Below are 20,040 nucleotides of genomic sequence, written 5' to 3' on the forward strand. Positions count from 1 at the left end.
TCATGTACCAATGGAAGATTGCCAGATTCTTTTTTTTTAATTTTTTTTTTTATTTTTAAAGATTTTATTTGTTTATTTGACAGAGAGTGAGAGAGGGAACACAAGTAGGGGGAGTGGGAGAGGGAGAGAAGCAGGCTTCCGACTGAGCAAGGAGCCCAATGAGGGGCTTGATCCCAAGAACCCTGGGATCATGACCTAAGCTGAAGCAGACACTTAATGACTGAGCCATCCAGGTGCCCTGATTACCAGATTCCTTTTTTGTTTGTTTGTTTGTTTTTTTAAAGATTTTTCTTTATTCAATAGACAGAGATCACAAGTAGGCAGAGAGGCAGAGAGAGAGGGGGAAGCAGGCTCCCCGCTATGCAGAGAGCCCGATGTGGGATTTGATCCCAGGACCCTGAGATCATGACCTGAGCCGAAGGCAGAGGCTTAACCCACTGAGCCACCCAGGCGCCCCCCTGATTACCAGATTCTTAAAAACAGCTTTGATAGTCTTCTCTTGGGCAGACCTCCTTCACCTAAAAAGCTAAATGTGAATTTTTACTTCCATATTCGTTATTTTGTTTTATTTTTGTATCTTTGTTAAAATTGTATGGGCCTGGGCGCCTGGGTGGCTCAGTGGGTTAAGCTGCTGCCTTCAGCTCAGGTCATGATCTCAGGGTCCTGGGGTCGAGTCCCACATTGGGCTCTCTGCTCAGCGGAGAGTCTGCTTCCCTTCCTCTCTCTCTGCCTGCCTCTCTTGTGATTTCTCTCTGTCAAATAAATAAAATAAATAAAATCTAAAAAAAAAAAAAAAAAGTATGGGCCATTCAGAACAGTGAAATGCTCCAAATTAAATTAGAACAAGTATACTTGAGGATAATTCTTTCGCCTTATATGCAGAACTTGTATTTTAAATTTGGCGAGACCTGAGAAATTCCCCAGTCCAATTTACAAAGTATGTGTGTGGAGGATAGGCAGTAGTAAAATGAGCAGCAGGAAAAAAAAATGAGCAGCAGGATCAGTTTGAAAATAAAATCATATCTTACCTTTCCTTTTAATTTTTTTACTTTTGATGTTAAATTTATTTTGCATTTCAAGTAAAGGAGATGTGAACTTACTGTGATTATCAAAGGAGGCATGGTTTAAAATTGAGAAGCACTAATCAAATCCAGCTTCCTTACCTACAGATGAAAAAAAAAAAAACCAAAAACTGAAAGCCTTCGGTAAGTGGTTTTACCAAGATCATAGATAATTAGAGGCAAAACAAGGGCTGGAATCTTGGTCTCCTGACTGCCTGTTCTGATCTTGAACTTTGACTTATTAAAAGCAAACGTTGAGAAGAATCCTTCCTTAAAAGGAAAAATCACTTGTGTATGAATACATGTACAAACACTTAATGTATGCAGAACTGAATTAGAAATTTAAACCAGATGCTTATGCATATGTAAGTTTTGCTTTAATCATTTTAAATATATTGACAAGTTTGTAAACTGGGAGAATTTTGGAGCATTTGAACTTTAAGACTGTACTTTTTTTTTTCTATTTATTTTTTTTAACAGTTGTTGTTAGCATTTATGTGTATTCTTCCAGATAATGTTACTGCACATATATCTCTTTCCAGGGCTGGTTTTCAGGGGTATGCAGTGATAAATAAGCGTATCAATTATTTACAACTGACAGCCGTTCTGGTGGCTTCGTGTCCATGATGGCAACATATGTTGATTATTTAATATAGTACTTTAAAACTGAATATTCAGAGAATATGCCCCAAACTTGAAATAGGAGACTCAGATGAAAAATGTAACCCATGATGGAGTTTAATTTTTATTTACTTAAAAAATATTTAGTACAATGTATGTTGAAAAATCCAAAAGGTGTGAAAAGACAGTGCAAATTCACCTTCTCCCTCAGCTCCCCAGATCTAGTTCTCTCTGGAGGTAGCTCCCTAATGAGGTTTTTGAATCCTTCCAAAGATTTTTTTCTATTGTAATAGCTAAGCAAAAGAATGTGTGTATTTTTCTTTTATGAAAATAAAATAGCATACAGTTTTGGTTTTTTAAAATTTTATTTTATTTCTTTTCAGTGTTCCAAAATTTAATGTTTATGCACCACACCCAGTGCTCCATGTTATCTGTGCCCTCCGCAATACCCACCACCAGGCTCACCCTACCCGCCATCCCCCTCTCCTCCAAAACCCCGAGTTTTTTTCTCAGAGTCCACAGGCTGTCATGGTTCTTCTCCTCCTCCAATTTCCCCCAACTCACTCCTCCTCTCCATCTCCCCATGTCCTCTGTGTTACTCCCTATGCTCCACAAGTAAGTGAAACCATACCGTACTTGACTCTCTGCTTGACTTACATCACTCAGCATAATCTCCTCCAGTCCCATCCATGTTGATACAAAAGTTGGATATTCATCCTTTCTGATGAAGGCATAATATTCCATTGTATATATGAGCCATATCTTCTTTATCCATTTGTCTGTTGAAGGGCATCTTGGTTCTTTCCACAGTTTGGTGACTGTGGCCATTCATACAGATGACCCTTCTTTTCACTACATCTGTATCTTTGGGGTAAATACCCAGTAGTGCAATTGCAGGGTCATAGGGTAGCTCTATTTTTAATTTTTTGAGATCTCCACACTGTTTTCCAAAGTAGCTACACCAACTTGCATTCCCACCAACAGTGTAAGAGGGTTCCTCTTTCTCCACATCCTCTCCAACACTTGCGGTTTACTGTCTTGTTCATTTTGGCCATTCTAACTGGTGTAAGGTGGTACCTCAATGTGGTTTTGATTTGAATCTCCCTGATGGCTAATGATGATGAACATTTTTTCATGTGCCTGTTAGCCATTTGTATGTCTTCCTTGGAGAAGTGTCTGTTCCTGTCTTCTGCCCACTTTTTGACATGATTATCTGTTTTGTGTGTGCAGAGTTTAAGAAGTTCTTTATAGACCTTGGATATCAGCCCTTTGTCTGTATTGTCATTTGCGAATATCTTCTTCCATTCCATGTGTTGCCTCTTTGTTTTGTTGACTGTTTCCTTTGCTGTGCAGAAGCTTTTGATCTTGATGAAGTCCCAAAAGTTCATTTTTGCTTTTGTTTTCCTTTGCCTTTGGAAACATATCTTGAAAAAAGTTGCTGTGGCCGATGTCGAAGAGGTTACTACCTATGTTCTCCTCTAGGATACTGATGGATTCCTGTCTCACGTTGAGGTCTTTTATCCATTTCGAGTTTATCATTGTGTATGGTGTAAGCAAATGGTTGAGTTTCATTCTTCTACACATAGCTGTCCAATTTTCCCAGCACATTTATTGAAGAGACTGTCTTTTTTTCCACTGTATGTTTTTTCCTGCTTTGTCGAAGATTATTTGACCATAGAGTTGAGGGTCCTTATCTGGGCTCTCTACTTTGTTCCACTGGTCTATGTGTCTGTTTTTGTGCCAGTACCATGCTATTTTGGTGATCACAGCTTTGTAGTAAAGCTTGAAATCAGGCAGTGTGAGGCCCCCAGTTTTGTTTTTCTTTTTCAATATTTCCTTAGCAATTTGGAATCTCTTCTGGTTCCATACGAATTTAGAATTGTTCCAGCTCTTTGAAAAATGCCAGTGAAATTATGAATGAAAAGGGAGAGATCACAGCAAACATCAGAAATTATTATCAACAGTTATATGCCAATAAGTTAAGCAGCCTAGATAAAATGGATGCCTTCCTGGAAACCTATAAACTTCCAAAGCTGAATCAGGAAGAAATTGACAACCTGAATAGACCAATAAGTAGTAACAAGATTAAAGCAGTGATCAAAAACCTCCCAAAAAACAAGAGCCCAGGACCTGACAGATTCCCTGGAGAATTCTACCAAACATTCAAAGAAGAAATAAAACCTATTCTCCTGAAGCTGTTTCAAAAAACTGAAGCAGAAGGAAAACTTCCAGACTCTTTATGAAGCCGGCATTATCCTGATCCCCAAACCAGGCAAAGACCCCACCAAGGAGTCTTAGAAGGGGAATTTCAGACCAATATCCCTGATGAATATGGATGCTAAGATTCTCAACAAGATCCCAGCTAATAGGATCCAACAGTACATTAAAAAGATTATCTACCGTGACCAGGTGGGATTTATCCCTGGGACGCAAGGGTGGTTCAACAATCACAAATCAATCAAAGTGATAGAATAAATCAATAAGAGAAGAGAGAAAAACCACATGGTTCTCTCAATTGATGCAGAAAAAGTATTTGACAAGATACAGCATCCATTCCTGATTAAAACGCTTCAAAGTATAGGGATAGAGGGAACATTCCTCAACTTCATAAAATCTATCTATGAAAAACCCACAGCGAATATCATCCTCAATGGGGAAAAGTTGACAGCCTTCCTTTGAGATCAGGAACACGACAAGGATGCCCACTCTCACCACTGTTGTTCAGCATAGTACAAGTCCTAGCAACAGCAATCAGACAACAAAAAGAAATAAGAGGTATTCAAATTAGCAGTGAAGAAGTCAAACTCTCTCTCTTCTCAGATGACATGATACTTTATATGGAAAACCCAAAAGACTCCACCCCTGAACTACTAGAATTCATACAGCAATTCAGTAATGTGGCAGGATACAAAGTCAATGTATAGAAATCAGTTGCTTTCTTATACACTAACAATGAAAATACAGAAAGGGAAATGAGAGAATCGATTCCATTTACTATAGAACCAAGAACCATAAGACACCTGGGAATAAACCTAACTGAAGAGGTAAAGGATCTGTAGAGGAGCTACAGAACACTCATGAAAGAAATTAAAGAAGACACAAAAAGATGAAAGAGCTTTCCATGCTCATGGATTGGAAGAATAAACATTGTTAAAATGTCTATACTGCTAGAGCAATCTGTACTTTCAATGCATTCCCAATAACATACAGTTTTTATCTGCCATTTTTGAATTGTATCTTGGTGATCCTTCCATATTCACTAAAGTTAAATATTTTTAGTATATGAATATAAATTAACTGTCCCTTTAACTGTCCATAAATGGAGCCTTGGTGGATACTGATCACAAACGTTACTGTAGTTAGTGGCCTTTTACATGTCATTTGCACAGGTAATAATATATCTGGAGAGCAAAGTCCTTGAAGTGGAATTGTTGGGTCAGAGGATATATGTATAAGTTTGAGAGATACTGCTGACTTGGCCAACTTACACTTCCCAAATCAATGGACAGCAGTGTCTCTCTTCCCAGCCATGTACTTTTTGATCATTACCCGTCTGATAGGTCAAAAGTGGTAATCTGGGGCTGAGAATTTGTACTCTTCCCATGTATTTGAGGAACATCTTGTTAAAAGCTTAAGGTCTGTTTATATTTCTTTTTTATAACCTTTGCCTTTTTTTCTGTTGATTTGATTTCATGGAAGGGAATTCCCTCCATTTTTCATTTATGTTTGATTTCCCCCTACTCCATGCAGATACTCATTTTTGAAATGAAGTGCTTCGATATATTTATTTCTGATTTCTGTGCATTGAGCCATTTTCCATCTTCAGGATTATACACAACCTCTTATCCTTTCTTCATATATATATATATATATATATATATATATATATATATATATTTATTTATTTTTTAACAACTGTGTAATGTGTTATTTGCCCCAGGGGTACTTGTCTGTGAATTATCAGGCTTACACATTTCGCAGCACTCACCGTAGCACATACCCTCCCCAATGTCCATAACCCAGCCACCCTCTCCCTCCTCCCCTCCCCCCTGCAACCCTCAGTTTGTTTTGTGAGATTAAGAGTCTCTTATGATTTGTCTCCTGAATCCCATCTTGTTTCCTTTTTTCCCTCCCTACCCCCCCACAACCTCCCCAACCTGCCTCTCAAATTCCTCATATCAGAGATCTCATATAATAATTGTTTATCTCTAATTGACTTATTTTGCTAAGCATAATACCCTCTAGTTCCATCCATGTCATTGCAAATGGCAAAATTTTGGGGTTTTTTGATGGCTGCTTAGTATTCCATTGTATATATATACCACATCTTCTTTATCCATTCATCTCTTGATGGACATCTAGGTTCTTGCCATAGTTTGGCTATTGTGGACATTGCTGCTATAAACATTCAGGTGCACGTGCCCCTTTGGATCAACATTTGGATCTACATTTGTATCTTTAGGGTAAATATCCAGTAGTGCGATTGCTGGGTCATAGGGTAACTCTATTTTCAACATTTTGAGGAACCTCCATGCTGTTTTCCAGAGTGGCTGCACCAGTTGCATTCCTACCAACAGTGTAGGAGGGTTCCCCTTTCTCCGCATCCTAGCCAACCTCTGTCATTTCCTGACTTGTTAATTTTAGCCATTCTGACGTGTGAGATGGTATCTCACTGTGGTTTTTGATTTGTATTTCCCTGGTGCCGAGTGATGTTGAGCACTTTTTCATGTGTCTGTTGGCCATTTGGATGTCTTCTTTGCAGAAATGTCTGTTCATGTCTTCTGCCCATTTCTTGATTGGATTATTTGTTCTTTGGGTGTTGAGTTTGCTAAGTTCTTTATACATTTTGGATACTAGCCCTTTATCTTACATGTCATTTGCAAATATTTTCTCCCATCCTGTCGCTTGTCTTTTGGTGTTGTTGACTATTTCCTTTGCTGTGCAAAAGCTTTTGATCTTGATGAAGTCCCAATTGTTCATTTTTGCCCTTGTTTCCCTTGCCTTTGGAGATGTTTCTAGGAAGAAATTGCTGTGGCTGAGGTCGAAGAAGTTGCTGCCTGTGTTCTTCTCAAGGATTTTGATGAATTCCTGTCTCACATTGAGGCCTTTCATCCATTTTGAGCCTATTTGCATGTGTGGTGTAAGGAAATGGTCCAGTTTCATTTTTCTGCATATGGCTGTCCCACTTTCCCAACACCATTTGTTGAAGAGACTATCTTTTTTCCATTGGACATTCTTTCCTGCTTTGTTGAAGATTAGTTGACCATAGAGTTGAGGGTCTGTTTCTGGGCTTTCTGTTCTGTTCCATTGATCTATGTGTCTGTTTTTGTGCCAGTACCATACTGTCTTGATGATGACAGCTTTGTATTAGAGCTTGAAGTCTGGAATTGTGATGCCACCAACTTTGGTTTTCTTTTTCAACATTCCTCTTGCTATTCAGGGTCTTTTCTTGTTTCATATAAATTTTAAGATTTTTTGTTTCATCTCTGTGAAAAAAGTTGATGATATTTTGATAGGGATCGTGTTAAATATGTAGATTGCTTTAGGTAGCATAGACATTTTCACAATATTTGTTCTTCCTATCCATGAACATGGAAAATGGAAATTTTTTCCATTTCTTTGTGTCTTCCTCACTTTCTTTCATGAGTACTTTCTTCGCCTCTTCGGTTAGGTTTATTCCTAGGTAGCTTATGGTTTTGGGTGCAGTTGTAAATGGGATCGAGTCCTTAAGTTCTCTTTCTTTTGTCTTGCTGTTGGTGTATAGAAATACAGCTGCTTCTGTTCATTGATTTTATGTCCTGCAACTTTATTGAATTCCTGTATGAGTTCTAGCAGTTTTGGAGTGGAGTCTTTGAATTTTCCACATAAAGTATCTTAACATGTGCAAAGAGTGAGAGTTTGACTTCTTCTTTGCCAATTTGGATGCCTTTTATTTCTTTTTGTTGGCTGACTGCTGAGGCTAGGATTCTAATACTATGTCGAATAGCAGTGGTGATAGTGGACAGTCCTGCCGTGTTCCTGATTGAGAATGATATTCACTGTGGGTTTTTCATAGATGGCTTTGATGATATTGAGGTATGTACCCTCTATGCCTACACTCTATGACGAGTTTTGATCAAGAAAGGATGCTGTATATTGTCAAATGCTTTTTTAGCATCTATTGAGAAGATTCTATGATTCTTGTTTTTTCTTTTATTAATGTCTTGTGTCACATTGATTTGCGGATGTTGAACCAACCTTGCAGGCCAGGAATAAATCCCACTTGGTTATGGTAAATAATCCTTTTAATGTACTGTTGGATCCCATTGGCTAGTATTTTGGTGAGAATTTTTGCGACCGTGTTCATCAGGGATATTGGTCTGTAATTCTTTTTGGTGGGCTTTTTATCTGGTTTTGGGATCAAGGTAATGCTGGCCTCATAAAATGAGTTAGGAAGTTTCCTTCCATTACTATTTTTTAGAAGAGTTTCAGGAGAATAGGTATTAATTCTTCTTATATGTTTGGTAGAATTCCCCTGGGAAGCCACCTGGCCCTAGGCTCTTGTTTTTTGGAGACTTTTGATGACTACTTCAATCTCCTTACTGATTATGGGTCTGTTCAGGTTTTCTATTTCTCTTGGCTCAGTTTTGGTAGTTTATATGTCTCTGGGAATGCATCCATTTCTTCCAGATTGTCCAGTTTGCTGGTGTATAGTTGTTCATAGTATGTTCTTACAATTGTTTGTATTTCTTTGGTGTTGGTTGTGATCGCTCCTCTTTCATTCATGATTTTATTAATTTGGGCCCTTTATTTTTTCTTTTTGGTAAATCTGGCCAGGGTTTATCAATCTTATTAATTCTTTCAAAGAACCAGCTCCTAGTTTTGTTGATCTGTTCTACTGTTCTTTTGGTTTCTATTTCATTGATTTCTGCTCTGAACTTTATGATTTCTCTTCTAATGCTGGGTTTAGGCTTTCTTTGCTGTTTTCTTTCCAGCTCCTTCAGGAGTAGGGTTAGGTTGTGTACTTGAGACCTTTCTTGTTTCCTGAGAAAGCCTTGCATTACTATGTACTTTCCTCCCAGGACTGCCTTTCCTGTGTCCCAAAGATTTTGGACAATTGTGTTTTCATTTTCATTTGTTTCCATGAATTCTTAAAATTCATCTTTAATTTCCTGGTTGACCCATTCATTCTTAGTAGGATGCTCTTTAGCCTCCATGTATTTGGGTTCTTTCCAAATTTCCTCTTGTCATTAAGTTTTAGTTTTAGAGCACTGTGGTCTGAAAATATGCCAGGAATGATCCCAGTCTTTTGGTACCGGTTGAGACCTGATTTGTGACCCAGAATGGGATCTATTCTGGAGAATGTTCTATGTGCACTAGAGAAGAATGTGTATTCTGTTGCTCTGGGATGGAATGTTCTGAATATATGTGATGTCCATATGGTCCAGTGTATCAATTAAAGCCTTTATTTCCTGGGGCGCCTGGGTGGCTCAGTGGGTTAAATCTCTGCCTTTGGCTCAGGTCATGATCTCAGGGTCCCCAGATCGAGCCCTGCTGAGCAGAGAGCCTGCTCCCCCCCTCCCCCGCCTGCCTCTCTGCTACTTATGATCTCTCTTTCTGTCAAATAAATAAACAAAATCTTTAAAAAAAAAATAAGGCCTTTGTTTCCTTGTTGATATTTTGCTTAGATGTTCTGTCCATTTCAGTGAGGGGGGTGTTAAAGTCCCTACTATTATTGTATTATTGTTGATGTGTTTCTTTGATTTTTGTTATTAATTGTTTTATATAATCGACTGCTCCTATGTTAGGGGCATAGATATTTAAAATTGTTAGATCTTCTTGTTGAACAGACCCTTTAAGTATGATATAGTGTCCTTCCTTATCTTTTTTTTTTTTTTTTAAAGAGAGAGGAGGAAGCAGGCTCCCTGCTGAGCAGAGAGCCCGACACGGGGCTCGATCCCAGGACCCTGAGATCATGACCTGAGCCGAAGGCAGCGGCTTAACCCACTGAGCCACCCAGGCGCCCCGAAAATAATCTTTTTTTTTTTTTAAGATTTTATTTATTTATTTGACAGAGAGAGAGAGATCACAAGTAGGCAGAGAGGCAGGCAGAGAGAGAGGAGGAAGCAGGCTCCCTGCGGAGCAGAGAGCCCTATGCGGGCTCGATCCCAGGACCATGAGATCACGACCTGAGCCAAAGGCAGCGGCTTAATCCACTGAGCCACCCAGGCGCCCCCGCCTTCCTTATCTCTTGTTATATTCTTTGGCTTAAAATCTAATTTATCTGATATAAGGATTCCCACCCTAGCTTCTTTTGATGTCCATTAGCATACTAAATTGTTTTCCACCCCCTCACTTTAAATCTAGAGATGTCTTTGGGTCTAAAATGACTTTCTTGTAGACAGCATATCAGTGGGTCTTGTATTTTATCCATTCTAACACCCTGTGTCTTTTGATTGGGGCATTTAGCAAATTTATATTCAGGGTAACTATCGAAAGATATGAATTTAGTGACACTGTATTATCTATAAAGTGACAGTTACGTATATTGTTTCTGTTCCTTTCTGGCCAGTAACTTTTAGGCCCTCTCTTTGCTTAGAGGGCCTCTTTCAATATTTCCTGTAGGGCTGGTTTGGTGTTTGCAAATTCTTTTAAATTTTTTTGTCCTAGAAGCTTTTTCTCTTTCCTTCTATTTTCAATGACAGCGTAGCTGGATATAGTGTCCTTATCTGCATATTTTTCTTGTTTAATGCTCTGAATACATCATGCCAGTCCTTTCTGGCCTGCCAGGTCTGTGTGGATAGGTCTGCTGTCAATCTATTATTTCTATCATTGTATGTTAGAGACCTCTCATCCTGAGCTGTTTTCAGGATTTTCTCTTTGTCACTGAGACTTGTAAGTTTTATTATTAGATGATGGGGTGTGGACCTATTTTTATTGATTTTGATGGGAGTTCTCTGTGCCTCCTGGATTTTGATGCTTGTTCCCTTTGCCATATTATGGAGATTCTCTATTTTATAATTTTCTCCAATATACCTTCCTCCTCTCTCTCTTTCTTCTTCTTCTGGGATCCCAATTGTTCTAATACTGTTTTGTCTTATGGTATCACTTATCTCTCGAATTCTAGCCCCGTGGTCTAGTAGTTGTTTGTCTCTCTGTTTCTCAGCTTCTTTATTCTCCATCATTTGGTCTTCTGTATCACTTATTCTCTCTTCTGCCTCATTTATCCTAGCAGTAAGAGCCTCCATTTTTTATTGCCCCTCATTAATAGCTTTTTTTTCTATTTCAGCTTCATTAGAATTTAGTTCTTTTATTTCTCCAGAAAGGGATTCACTAGTGTCTTCCATGCTTTTTTGAGCCCAGCTAGCACCTTGATAATCACCATTCTGAACCCTACTTCTGACATACTGCTGTCTGTATTGATTAGGTCCATAGCTATCGATACTGCCTTTTGTTCTTTTTTGTGGTGAGTTTTTCTGCCTTTTTTATTTTATCCAGATAAGAATAGATGAATGAGTGAACAAAATACTAAAAGGGTAGCAACAACCCCAGAAAAATATACACTATCCAAATCAGAAGAGAGCTGAATCTGAGGGGAGAAGAAAGGGGGGAAAAAAGAAAAAAAATATATATATATATATATTAGACTGGTGAATAGAACAGAGCCACATACTTGATTTTGGGTGCATTTTGGTCTGTTAGAAGAAACTACCTCCAAAATTTTAAAGAAAGAAAAACTTATATACAAAAATAAGGGTACACATGATGAAGCGATGGAATATAAGTGTAAAGATGAAAATTTAAAAAAGGGCAGCTGGTGGCTCAGTCATTAAGTGTCTGCCTTCGGCTCAGGTCATAATCCCAGGGTCCTGGGATCGAGGCCCGCATTGAGCTCCCTGCTTGACGGGAGGCCTGCTTCTCCCTCTCCCACTCCCACTGCTTGTGTTTCCTCTCTCTCTGTGTCTCTTTGTCAAATAAATAAAATCTTTTTAAAAAAAATTTCTAAAAAAGGAATTGCTAAGAAGTTGGTTGAAAAAGAAAAAAAAAAAGAAGAGGAAAGAATGTGATTAGGCTGGGGACTAGAACAAAGCCATGTACTAGATGTAGGGTATATTTTGATCTGTTAGAAGAAATTGTATCCTAAAATTTTAAAGAAAAAAAGAACTTATATATGTACAAAAAATAAGGTTACATATAATGAAGGGATAAAATATGACTATAACCATGAAGATTACAAAAAAGATTTTTAAAAAGGTTTTGATAAGATAAACTAATTAAAATAAGAAAGAGGATAAATTAAAAAAAATAAAATTATTATTTTTAAAGATTTTATTTATTTATTTGACAGGGAGAGACACAGGGAGAGAGGGAACACAAGCAGGAGGGTGGGAGAGGGAGAAGCAGGCTTTCTGCCAAGCAGAGCCTGATGTAGGGCTCAATCCCAAGACCCTGCATCATGAGCTGAGCCAAAGGCAGACACCCAACCACTAAGCCACCGAGGTGCCCCCTAGAAAAAATTAAATAAAAAAAATTTAACTTCGAAAGACTAAGGGATCATGGGGGAAAGAAAGCCATTAATTCTATAGTTGCTTTCCCTTAGTTCTGGAGTTCACAGTTTCCCTAGCCCTGGTGAACTTGGTCTCAGCTGGATGTTTTTGCTCATCCTCTGGGGGAGGGGCCTGTTTTAGTGATTCTCAAAAGTCTTTGCCCGAGGCGGAATTGCACCTCCTTGCCAGCTCTGGTTCACTCTTGGCAGCTTTTGTTCCCTGAACGCTTTCCGTACAGATTTGGAGGATGGGAATGAAAATGGCGGCCTCCCAATCTCCAGCCCCGTAGGAGCAGAGAGCTTGGGGCCCCACTCCTCAGTGCGCCCTCGGAGAAAAGCAGTCAATCCCTCCTGTTTCCCTGGTCTCTAGCCCCACTCCAAGCTCACAGGCTGTGACGGAGCATTTCTATCTCTGGCGCATAACCCCGTTTGGAGTCTCCAAACACGGCCGATTCCTGTCACACGCTCCCGTGCCACTCCTCCCTGGGGAAGAAGGAGGAGGTCTCTCTAGATCTGCCACTTCTGGGGTTCCTGATCGAAGAGCAGTGGCATGACTGTGCCTTGGATCACGGTTTAAGGTAACCCAGAGATGAGAGCTCACTCCTTGGCTCCGGCTCCGTCTCTGGAGCCAGCTTCCCTGCTTGGATACCTGGCAGGTCTGCCACACTCACACTCTGGTCTTCTTGTGACCCACCAGAGTCCTGAGACCGCACTGTCCCCGCAAGGGCTCCATCCCCGCTTAGCCTTTAGAGCAGTGTCCCTCAGTGGAGCAGACTTCCAAAAGTTCTGATTTTGGGCTCCTCTGCTTTCTCACTTGCTGGGAGCTGGCCCTTCCCCCAAGGGTCTATCTTCCTGGAGCTTCAGATTCACTTCTCTGTATGTCCTGCCTTCCGGAAAGTGGTTGATTTTCTGTTCTTAGAATTGTTGCTCTTTTGTTTTATCTCCTATTGAGTTTGTAGGTGTTCAGAATGGTTTGATGACTATGTAGCCTATGTAGCTGAATTCCTGAGACTTGATGACATTTCAGTCTCCTACTCCTCCACCATCTTGCTCCTCCCACTCCTCTTCTAGTATTCTTCTTCTTTTTTTTAAGATTTTATTTATTTATTTCACAGTCAGAGATCTCAAGTAGGCAGAGAGGCGGGCAAAGAGAGAGGGGGAAGCAGGCTCCCTGCTGAGCAGAGAGCTTGATGCGGGGCTTGATCCCAGGACCCTGGGACCATGACCTGAGCCGAAGGCAGAGGCTTTAACCCACTGAGCCACCCAGGTGCCCCTCTTCTAGTATTCTTATGGCCCATGTTTTCACACTGAAATCTTTCATTCATTAGAAACTTATTTTGGTATAAAATAGGAGGTAAGGAACTAACTTAATTTGTAATTTTATTATGGACTTAACTCCCACTTTTATCATTAGTTTACTTTTCAGAATTTCTTGGTTATATTTTTCTCTTGAAATTTAGAATTGTCAACTTCTCAAAAAATTCCTTTGGGGGCACCTGGGTGACTCAGTGGGTTAAGCCTCTGCCTTCGGCTCAGGTCATGATCTCGGGGCCCTGGGATCGAGCCCCGCATTGGGCTCTCTGCTCAGTGGGGAGCCTGCTTCCTCCTCTCTCTCTCTGCCTGCCTCTCTGCCTACTTGTGATCTCTGTCTGTCAAATAAATAAATAAATAAATCTTTTAAAAAAAATCCCTTTGGTATTTTTATTGGGCTAATATTAATAGATTAAGGGTTGTCATGGTGAATTTTAAACTAAACGTTTAAATTTATCTTTAGGTTACTCAGCAGTTAGAGAATATCTGTCTACGGATCATTGATCTTGTTTTACAGAAACATGTAATTGGTAAGTCAAAGATAGAGTGAAAAGGTAAACTAATATTCTTTAATTTGGTGAACTTAAAGTACACTTTTAGCCCTTCAAATTCAACGATATGGATAATTTTGAGGAAAAAAAGCTTGCATTCTCTTGTTTCTGGATATACTTTCTAGTATTAGATATCTGTGTTTTCATTTAGGGAAAAATTTAATACATCCAATAAAGAATTTTTGTCTTGGAATTTTTAAAGAACAGAGAACTTTAAGTTTTTACATTTTTAGAAAGGAAGAACTGGAATGAGGTTTAGGTGAGGTTACTTTAATCTGGAATTGAAAAATGTGAAATGACAGACCTGTGTCCTATCAGAACTATGAAATGATTGTTCTGTTATATTATAGTGGCTGACTTCTGAATAGAATGAGTAACTAATAGAATCAGGATGTTACAGACTGATGGGAAATTTGGAAGAGGCTTGTTTTTCCATATATCCAAGCATTTTGAAGATGGCAGCCCCAAGTCATGTGGGCATGTGTACACTACAGAGGCAGCCTCTATAGTGTGCAAACAGAGGTGGAAGAAAAGCAGGTGACTGTTTAAGAGCAGTTGTCTCCCACCTTTTTGTCATTCATACAATTAGTAACAAATTGAGCATGCATTTCTAATATAGGTGGATAATATTTGAATGAATATTGTAGGCATTATACATATGTTAGCAAATTACATTTACATCCATAAAAAATGAAATGTAGAAGGATGGGATTAAACATCTATATTCGTAAAGTATTGTAATACATTATTTTCCCTACTGAGTGGATTATCTTGTACACTGCTGAGGGTACCTCCTCCTTCCTTTTGAAATCATTGCTATAAAGCAGTAGTTCTTAAACTTTGGGGTGCATAAAGAATTCCCTGGAACCAGTTAAAATGACATATCTGGACCATAACCCTAGAGATTCTGATAAGCAAAAAATGTATTCACTGATCCCCTTATTTATGGAAGAGATTGTAACTGAAGATTCTCCATTTAAATTTAAAGTAAAGTAACCCTGAGGAGTGAAATCATGCAGTAAGACAAAGAGAAATAGTTTATACCAGCCTTCTAATTTGCCTATACCAGCTGTTTGATTTGAGCAATTGCAACATCAGCATGTTAAGGAAACAGGCTGAGTTTTGGGTGCAGTGGGTAGAAGAGAAAGCATGGCCCCAATTCCTGTCTGATATCCCATCCCTAGCCCTAAGGTGATGGATGGTCTTTTTTACGTTTTTAGTTGTAATGTAATGTTAATGGCCCATTTTTTTTTCATTTGTTTTTTAAAGATTTTATTTATTTATTTGACAGAGAAAGACAGTGAGACAGGGAATACAAGCAGGGGAGTGGGAGAGGGAGAAGTAGGCTTCCCGCTGAATAGGGAGCCTGATGTGGGACTCAATCCCAGGACCCTGGGATCATGACCTGAGCTGAAGGCAGACGTTTAATGACTTAGCCACCCAGGCATCCCATTAGTGGCCCATTTTGAACCGATATTTGGCCATACAGGATCTTAGATTTAAAAAAAAAAAATGTTATGTATATTTGTTCTGTAAGATGTCATGGGATGACTCTGTTATTCCAGGACCTTCACCCCAGCAGCCTGACTTTATTTGTGTCCATGGTCTACTCTCTTTCCATTGTCCCACTTCCCTTTTTTCCCTGGCCTGTTTTCATTGCTAATTTACTCCTAAAATTTCATTTATTATTAGAAGCCAGGATTGACTATTACTGCTTCAACTGTTTTATCTTACGCAGGGAGTCAAAGTCAGTACAGCCATCCCTCCCTAACAGTTAGTCTTCTTGGTTGAGAATAGTTGAAATAACTTTTGGTGCATTCAGGTGTAAATGAAATTTAGCTCACTGAACCCATGGGGAGGCTGGAGTTGGCGGGAGCCAGCAGGACTGTGCTCTGGTAGTGGTCTGCTGAGGAGACCTCTTGGGGTCCTGTACTGCTGCCCACCGCAGTCCAGACTCCAGTACAGCCATGAAAAGTAATCTGCAACAGCTTTGCGCTTTCTCATTTCTCTGTCAAGTTTCAAAGGCCCGGTCTTCAGCATCAGGGTGGCTGGGTCTTGCACACATGCTGAAGCTGTCAAGGGTGTGCAAGGAAATCTCGGCCACATTTCTGTCTTTAGGCTTCATGTTAGGAAGAGGCATTTTCTCTCCTTTCATCATATACAAGGTGTGGGGTGGTGATGAACAGAACTTTCATATATTTCATATTCAGATAATGCTGCTTTTCAAGTGATTGTCTTATGTGACAAATTATTTCCCAATATCTGTGATTTCCAGATTGCTCTTGGTAAGGCAAGTTTCTGTCTACTAGCTTTTGAATATGTTGTTTTAAATAATGTTACAAAAAAACCTCCAAATGCTCCCAGGGTGAATATTAGTTTCTTTTATTTTTTTTTAAAGATTTTAAAAATTTTTTGAGAGAGAGAGCACACAAGTTGCAGGGCAGTGCAGAGGGAGAGGGAGAGAGAGAATTTTAAGCAGGCACCACGCTCAGCACAGAATCTGACGTAGGACTTACTCTTACGACCCTGAGATCATGACCTGAGCCAAAAGGCAATCAAGAGTCTGATGTTTAACCCACTGAGCCACCCAGGTGGCTTTTAAAAGTACCTTCTAAAAAAGAGGGAAAACACCTTTGAAGTTAAAAGACTTTTGTTTAGTGATGTGGTAGGAGTTATTTGAAAATTTTGTATTAAGAATTGTGTTTTCTCATTGTATGTTTAGATATGATTTCCTTTTGACAGAGGGTAATAAAAAGACATACCTGCAGATATAAGATCATTCCTTTGGATTTTTTTATAGTGGGTATAATTGTCTTGTAAATTGACAAAATACGGTCCAGAATATAGTTTGTAAACATATGTGAGGCAGGAAGATATTTTAGCTTAGCATAATTAAGCTTCCCAAAGAATATTAATTATTTGTAGGCTAAAAATTCTGTGCATGAGAGATAGAAAACAATCTCTTCCTTCTTGTATCCATTTCTGACATAGCTTTAGAAGTATAAACTATATTTTATTTATTACACAGTATCAAAAATATACATATTCCTGGGAAGCCTGTGTGGCTTAGTCAGTTAAGCATCTGTCTTCGTCTCAGGTCATGATCCCAGGGTGCTGGGATCGAGTCCTTCATGGGGCTTCTTGCTCAGCAGGGAGGCTGCTTCTCCCTCTGCCTCTGCCTGCCACTCTGCCTGCTTGTGCTCTCTCTCTCTCTCTGAAAAATAAATAAAGTCTTAAAAATACACACACACACACACACACACACACACACACACACATACATACTTCCAGTATTATGGGTGAGTTTAGTAAAAACAAATTTTTGTGCCATCTGACTGGGTAGGGGGCAGATCTTGGTAAGAAAGGGAAGGTGGCAAATACAGGTAGCTGAAGATAGGAATGCCAATGAGGGGGTGCTCCATGTATGTTATGTGTGAGAGGAATGTATGTAAGTGGATAACCTAAATCTTCCTATCTGTGGTCTCTGTGGTTAATTTTTGTTGTTTTCTAGCATTCTAACGAGAGATTTTCTTCCTTCTAGAATTCTATGAAGAAATTCTTTCACTGGCATATAGTTTAACCTGCCATGGTATTTCCCCTCAAATGTGGCAACTGCTAGGTATATTATATGAGGTTTTCCAGCAGGATTGTTTTGAATACTTTACAGGTATGGCTTTGACCATCTAACATTTTTGCTTTTCTGTGTCTGGACATTATTTCCTTTGGCAGTTGACATAAAGACTTACATGATTCCACTACTAATCAGAAAATCCTTGTTCTTTCCCTGTTGCGTAAAGGGTGGTACTATTGGAGCAGTGTCTTGCAGCTCCAGGAATACAGGCAGTAGAAAGGGGACTCTTTCCTGTTGTATCAAATCAGTTTGCAGTCAGCACATATACCCATACGTTAATTGAATTACTATTTTCTGAATGCTGTCTATATTCCCAGAACTGTTCTAAGCATAGCAGTGTAGCAGTGAGCAAAATAGTGCGTGCTCTTTTGACACTTCCCTTCTAGTTGGGTGGGGGGAATGGGGAAGGTGGGGAGCACACAGTCAAGAAAATACACAGTTTGTCAAATGGTGATGACTCCAATGGAGAAAAAGACAAAAATTGAGAACAATCACTATAATAAAAGATGAGCATTTTAATCTTTTTGATCCACATCTTCCTCATCTAGGAAGAGCAGATCTGTCACTTTTGTTACTAGCATTTTGTGGTTGTGAGTGCGGATAGTAATGTGTGGTGCTACAGGATGTGGTTTCAGTGGAAATAATTTATTTCTATTCTTGTCCCTCAAGTCTCATTGGGCTTTTGAATTTTTTTCCAGATATGATGCCTCTCCTGCATAATTATGTGACAATAGATACAGATACTTTATTATCTAATCCAAAGCATTTAGAAATACTTTTTACAATGTGTAGAAAGGTAAGTGTGTCCTAACCAGTTGTTATAATGGTTCTTACTAATGTTTAAGTATTTTACTTCAGGACACTCTTTCAGTTTGTTTCTTATACTTTAGTTCTGTATAGACTTCAACATTTGCTATTTCAATATTTGCTATTTTTTATTTTCTAATAGACCTTGGAATTGTCATTTGATAGTTTTTTATTGTGTGTTGTGCTTAAGACTATTTGCCATTTTTATTTATTAATTTAAAATTTTTTATTTTACTTTTAAAAAATCTATTCATCTATTGGAGAGAGAGCAGGGGGGTGGGGCAGAGGGAGAGGGACAGAGCACATCGCCAGCAGATTCCTTGCCAGTGTGTGGGCTTGGTACCATGATCCCGAGATCATGACCTGACCTGAAATCAAGAGTCTGAGGCTTAACTGACTGAGCCACCCAGGTGCCCCTTATTTATTTATTTATTTATTTTTAAAAGATTTTACCCATTTATTTGGCAGAGATCACAAGTAGGCAGAGAGGCAGGCAGAGACAGAGGGGGAGGCAGGCTCCCTGCTGAGCAGAGAGCCCGATGCGGGGCTTGATCCCAGGACCCTGGGATCATGTCCTGAGCCGAAGGCAGAGGCTTTAACCCACTGAGCCACCCAGGCGCCCTTATTTATTTTTTTTTTAAGATTTATTTTATTTTAGAGAGAGAGAGAGAGAATGCAGGGTGGTAGGGACAGAGGGAGAGAGAGGATCCCAAGCTGACTTCATGCCAAGCATACAGCCTAATATGGGGCTCGATCTCATGACCCCAAGATAATGACCTGAACTGAAACAGAGTCAAATGCTCAACCATCTGAGCCACCCAGGCACTCCTGACATTTGCCACTTTTATAGCTGTGCACTTTATAATGTTTAGGGTAAATAATTTTGTTTATGTTTTTTCTTTTAAAATGCAAACTTGCTACTTGATTCAAGACAAGTGCTAAAAAACCAATAACAGAAAAGCAAAATGCTAAGAAAATAACCACAGTTTATCAATCACTGATTTTTTAATTGAATATGTATATTGGGAAACACTAGATATATATGTTTTGAATATAAATAATATAAGATAGAAAAATTGGAATAGTTGGGAAAACAGCATCGTTTAGCTCAGTCCAAGATGATTTATTAGCCATATATTGGCTACTGTTATATTTACATAAAAACAGGATTGTCTACTATTCTGTCTTTGTCACAGGTTAGATTTCGCCCTCTGTTGGTAATATCTTAGAATCATTGTTGAATATAAATAATGTTTTCCTTCTCCTTTAGGTGAATATTTATATGTACATAAATATAAAACTGCATTGCATAGAGGTGCCAGATACTTAAGTTTGGCCTTGAGCGTAAAATATCTAGTGCACAGCCCATCTTCCTCACTAGAGATGTGCACTGAGATATTAAAAGAGTTCTGAACTGATAAATCAGTGCATCTGATTCAGGTCTCAGTTCAGTTGTAAAGAGCCTGGGAGATTTGGGGAGGTTACTAAGTTTCATCACATATAAAATCTGAAGGGGTAGAATCATGATTTTTT

The 20,040-nt window shown here is 39.1% G+C and overlaps 1 protein-coding gene across 1 annotated transcript in view; it reads left to right on the forward strand.

The window, feature by feature from the left end:
- IPO8 (importin 8) overlaps positions 1 to 20,040 on the forward strand; it is an 87,813-nt gene that overhangs the window by 37,275 nt on the left and 30,498 nt on the right. The window contains exons 17-19 of the mRNA XM_046012904.1: positions 13,982 to 14,048; positions 17,611 to 17,736; positions 18,399 to 18,496. Of these exons, the coding sequence (XP_045868860.1) occupies positions 13,982 to 14,048; positions 17,611 to 17,736; positions 18,399 to 18,496 (291 nt within the window). The remainder of the gene's footprint in view (positions 1 to 13,981; positions 14,049 to 17,610; positions 17,737 to 18,398; positions 18,497 to 20,040) is intronic.

This window comes from Meles meles, chromosome 7 (genome assembly GCF_922984935.1).
Source record: "Meles meles chromosome 7, mMelMel3.1 paternal haplotype, whole genome shotgun sequence".
NCBI classification, from domain to species: domain Eukaryota; kingdom Metazoa; phylum Chordata; class Mammalia; order Carnivora; family Mustelidae; genus Meles; species Meles meles.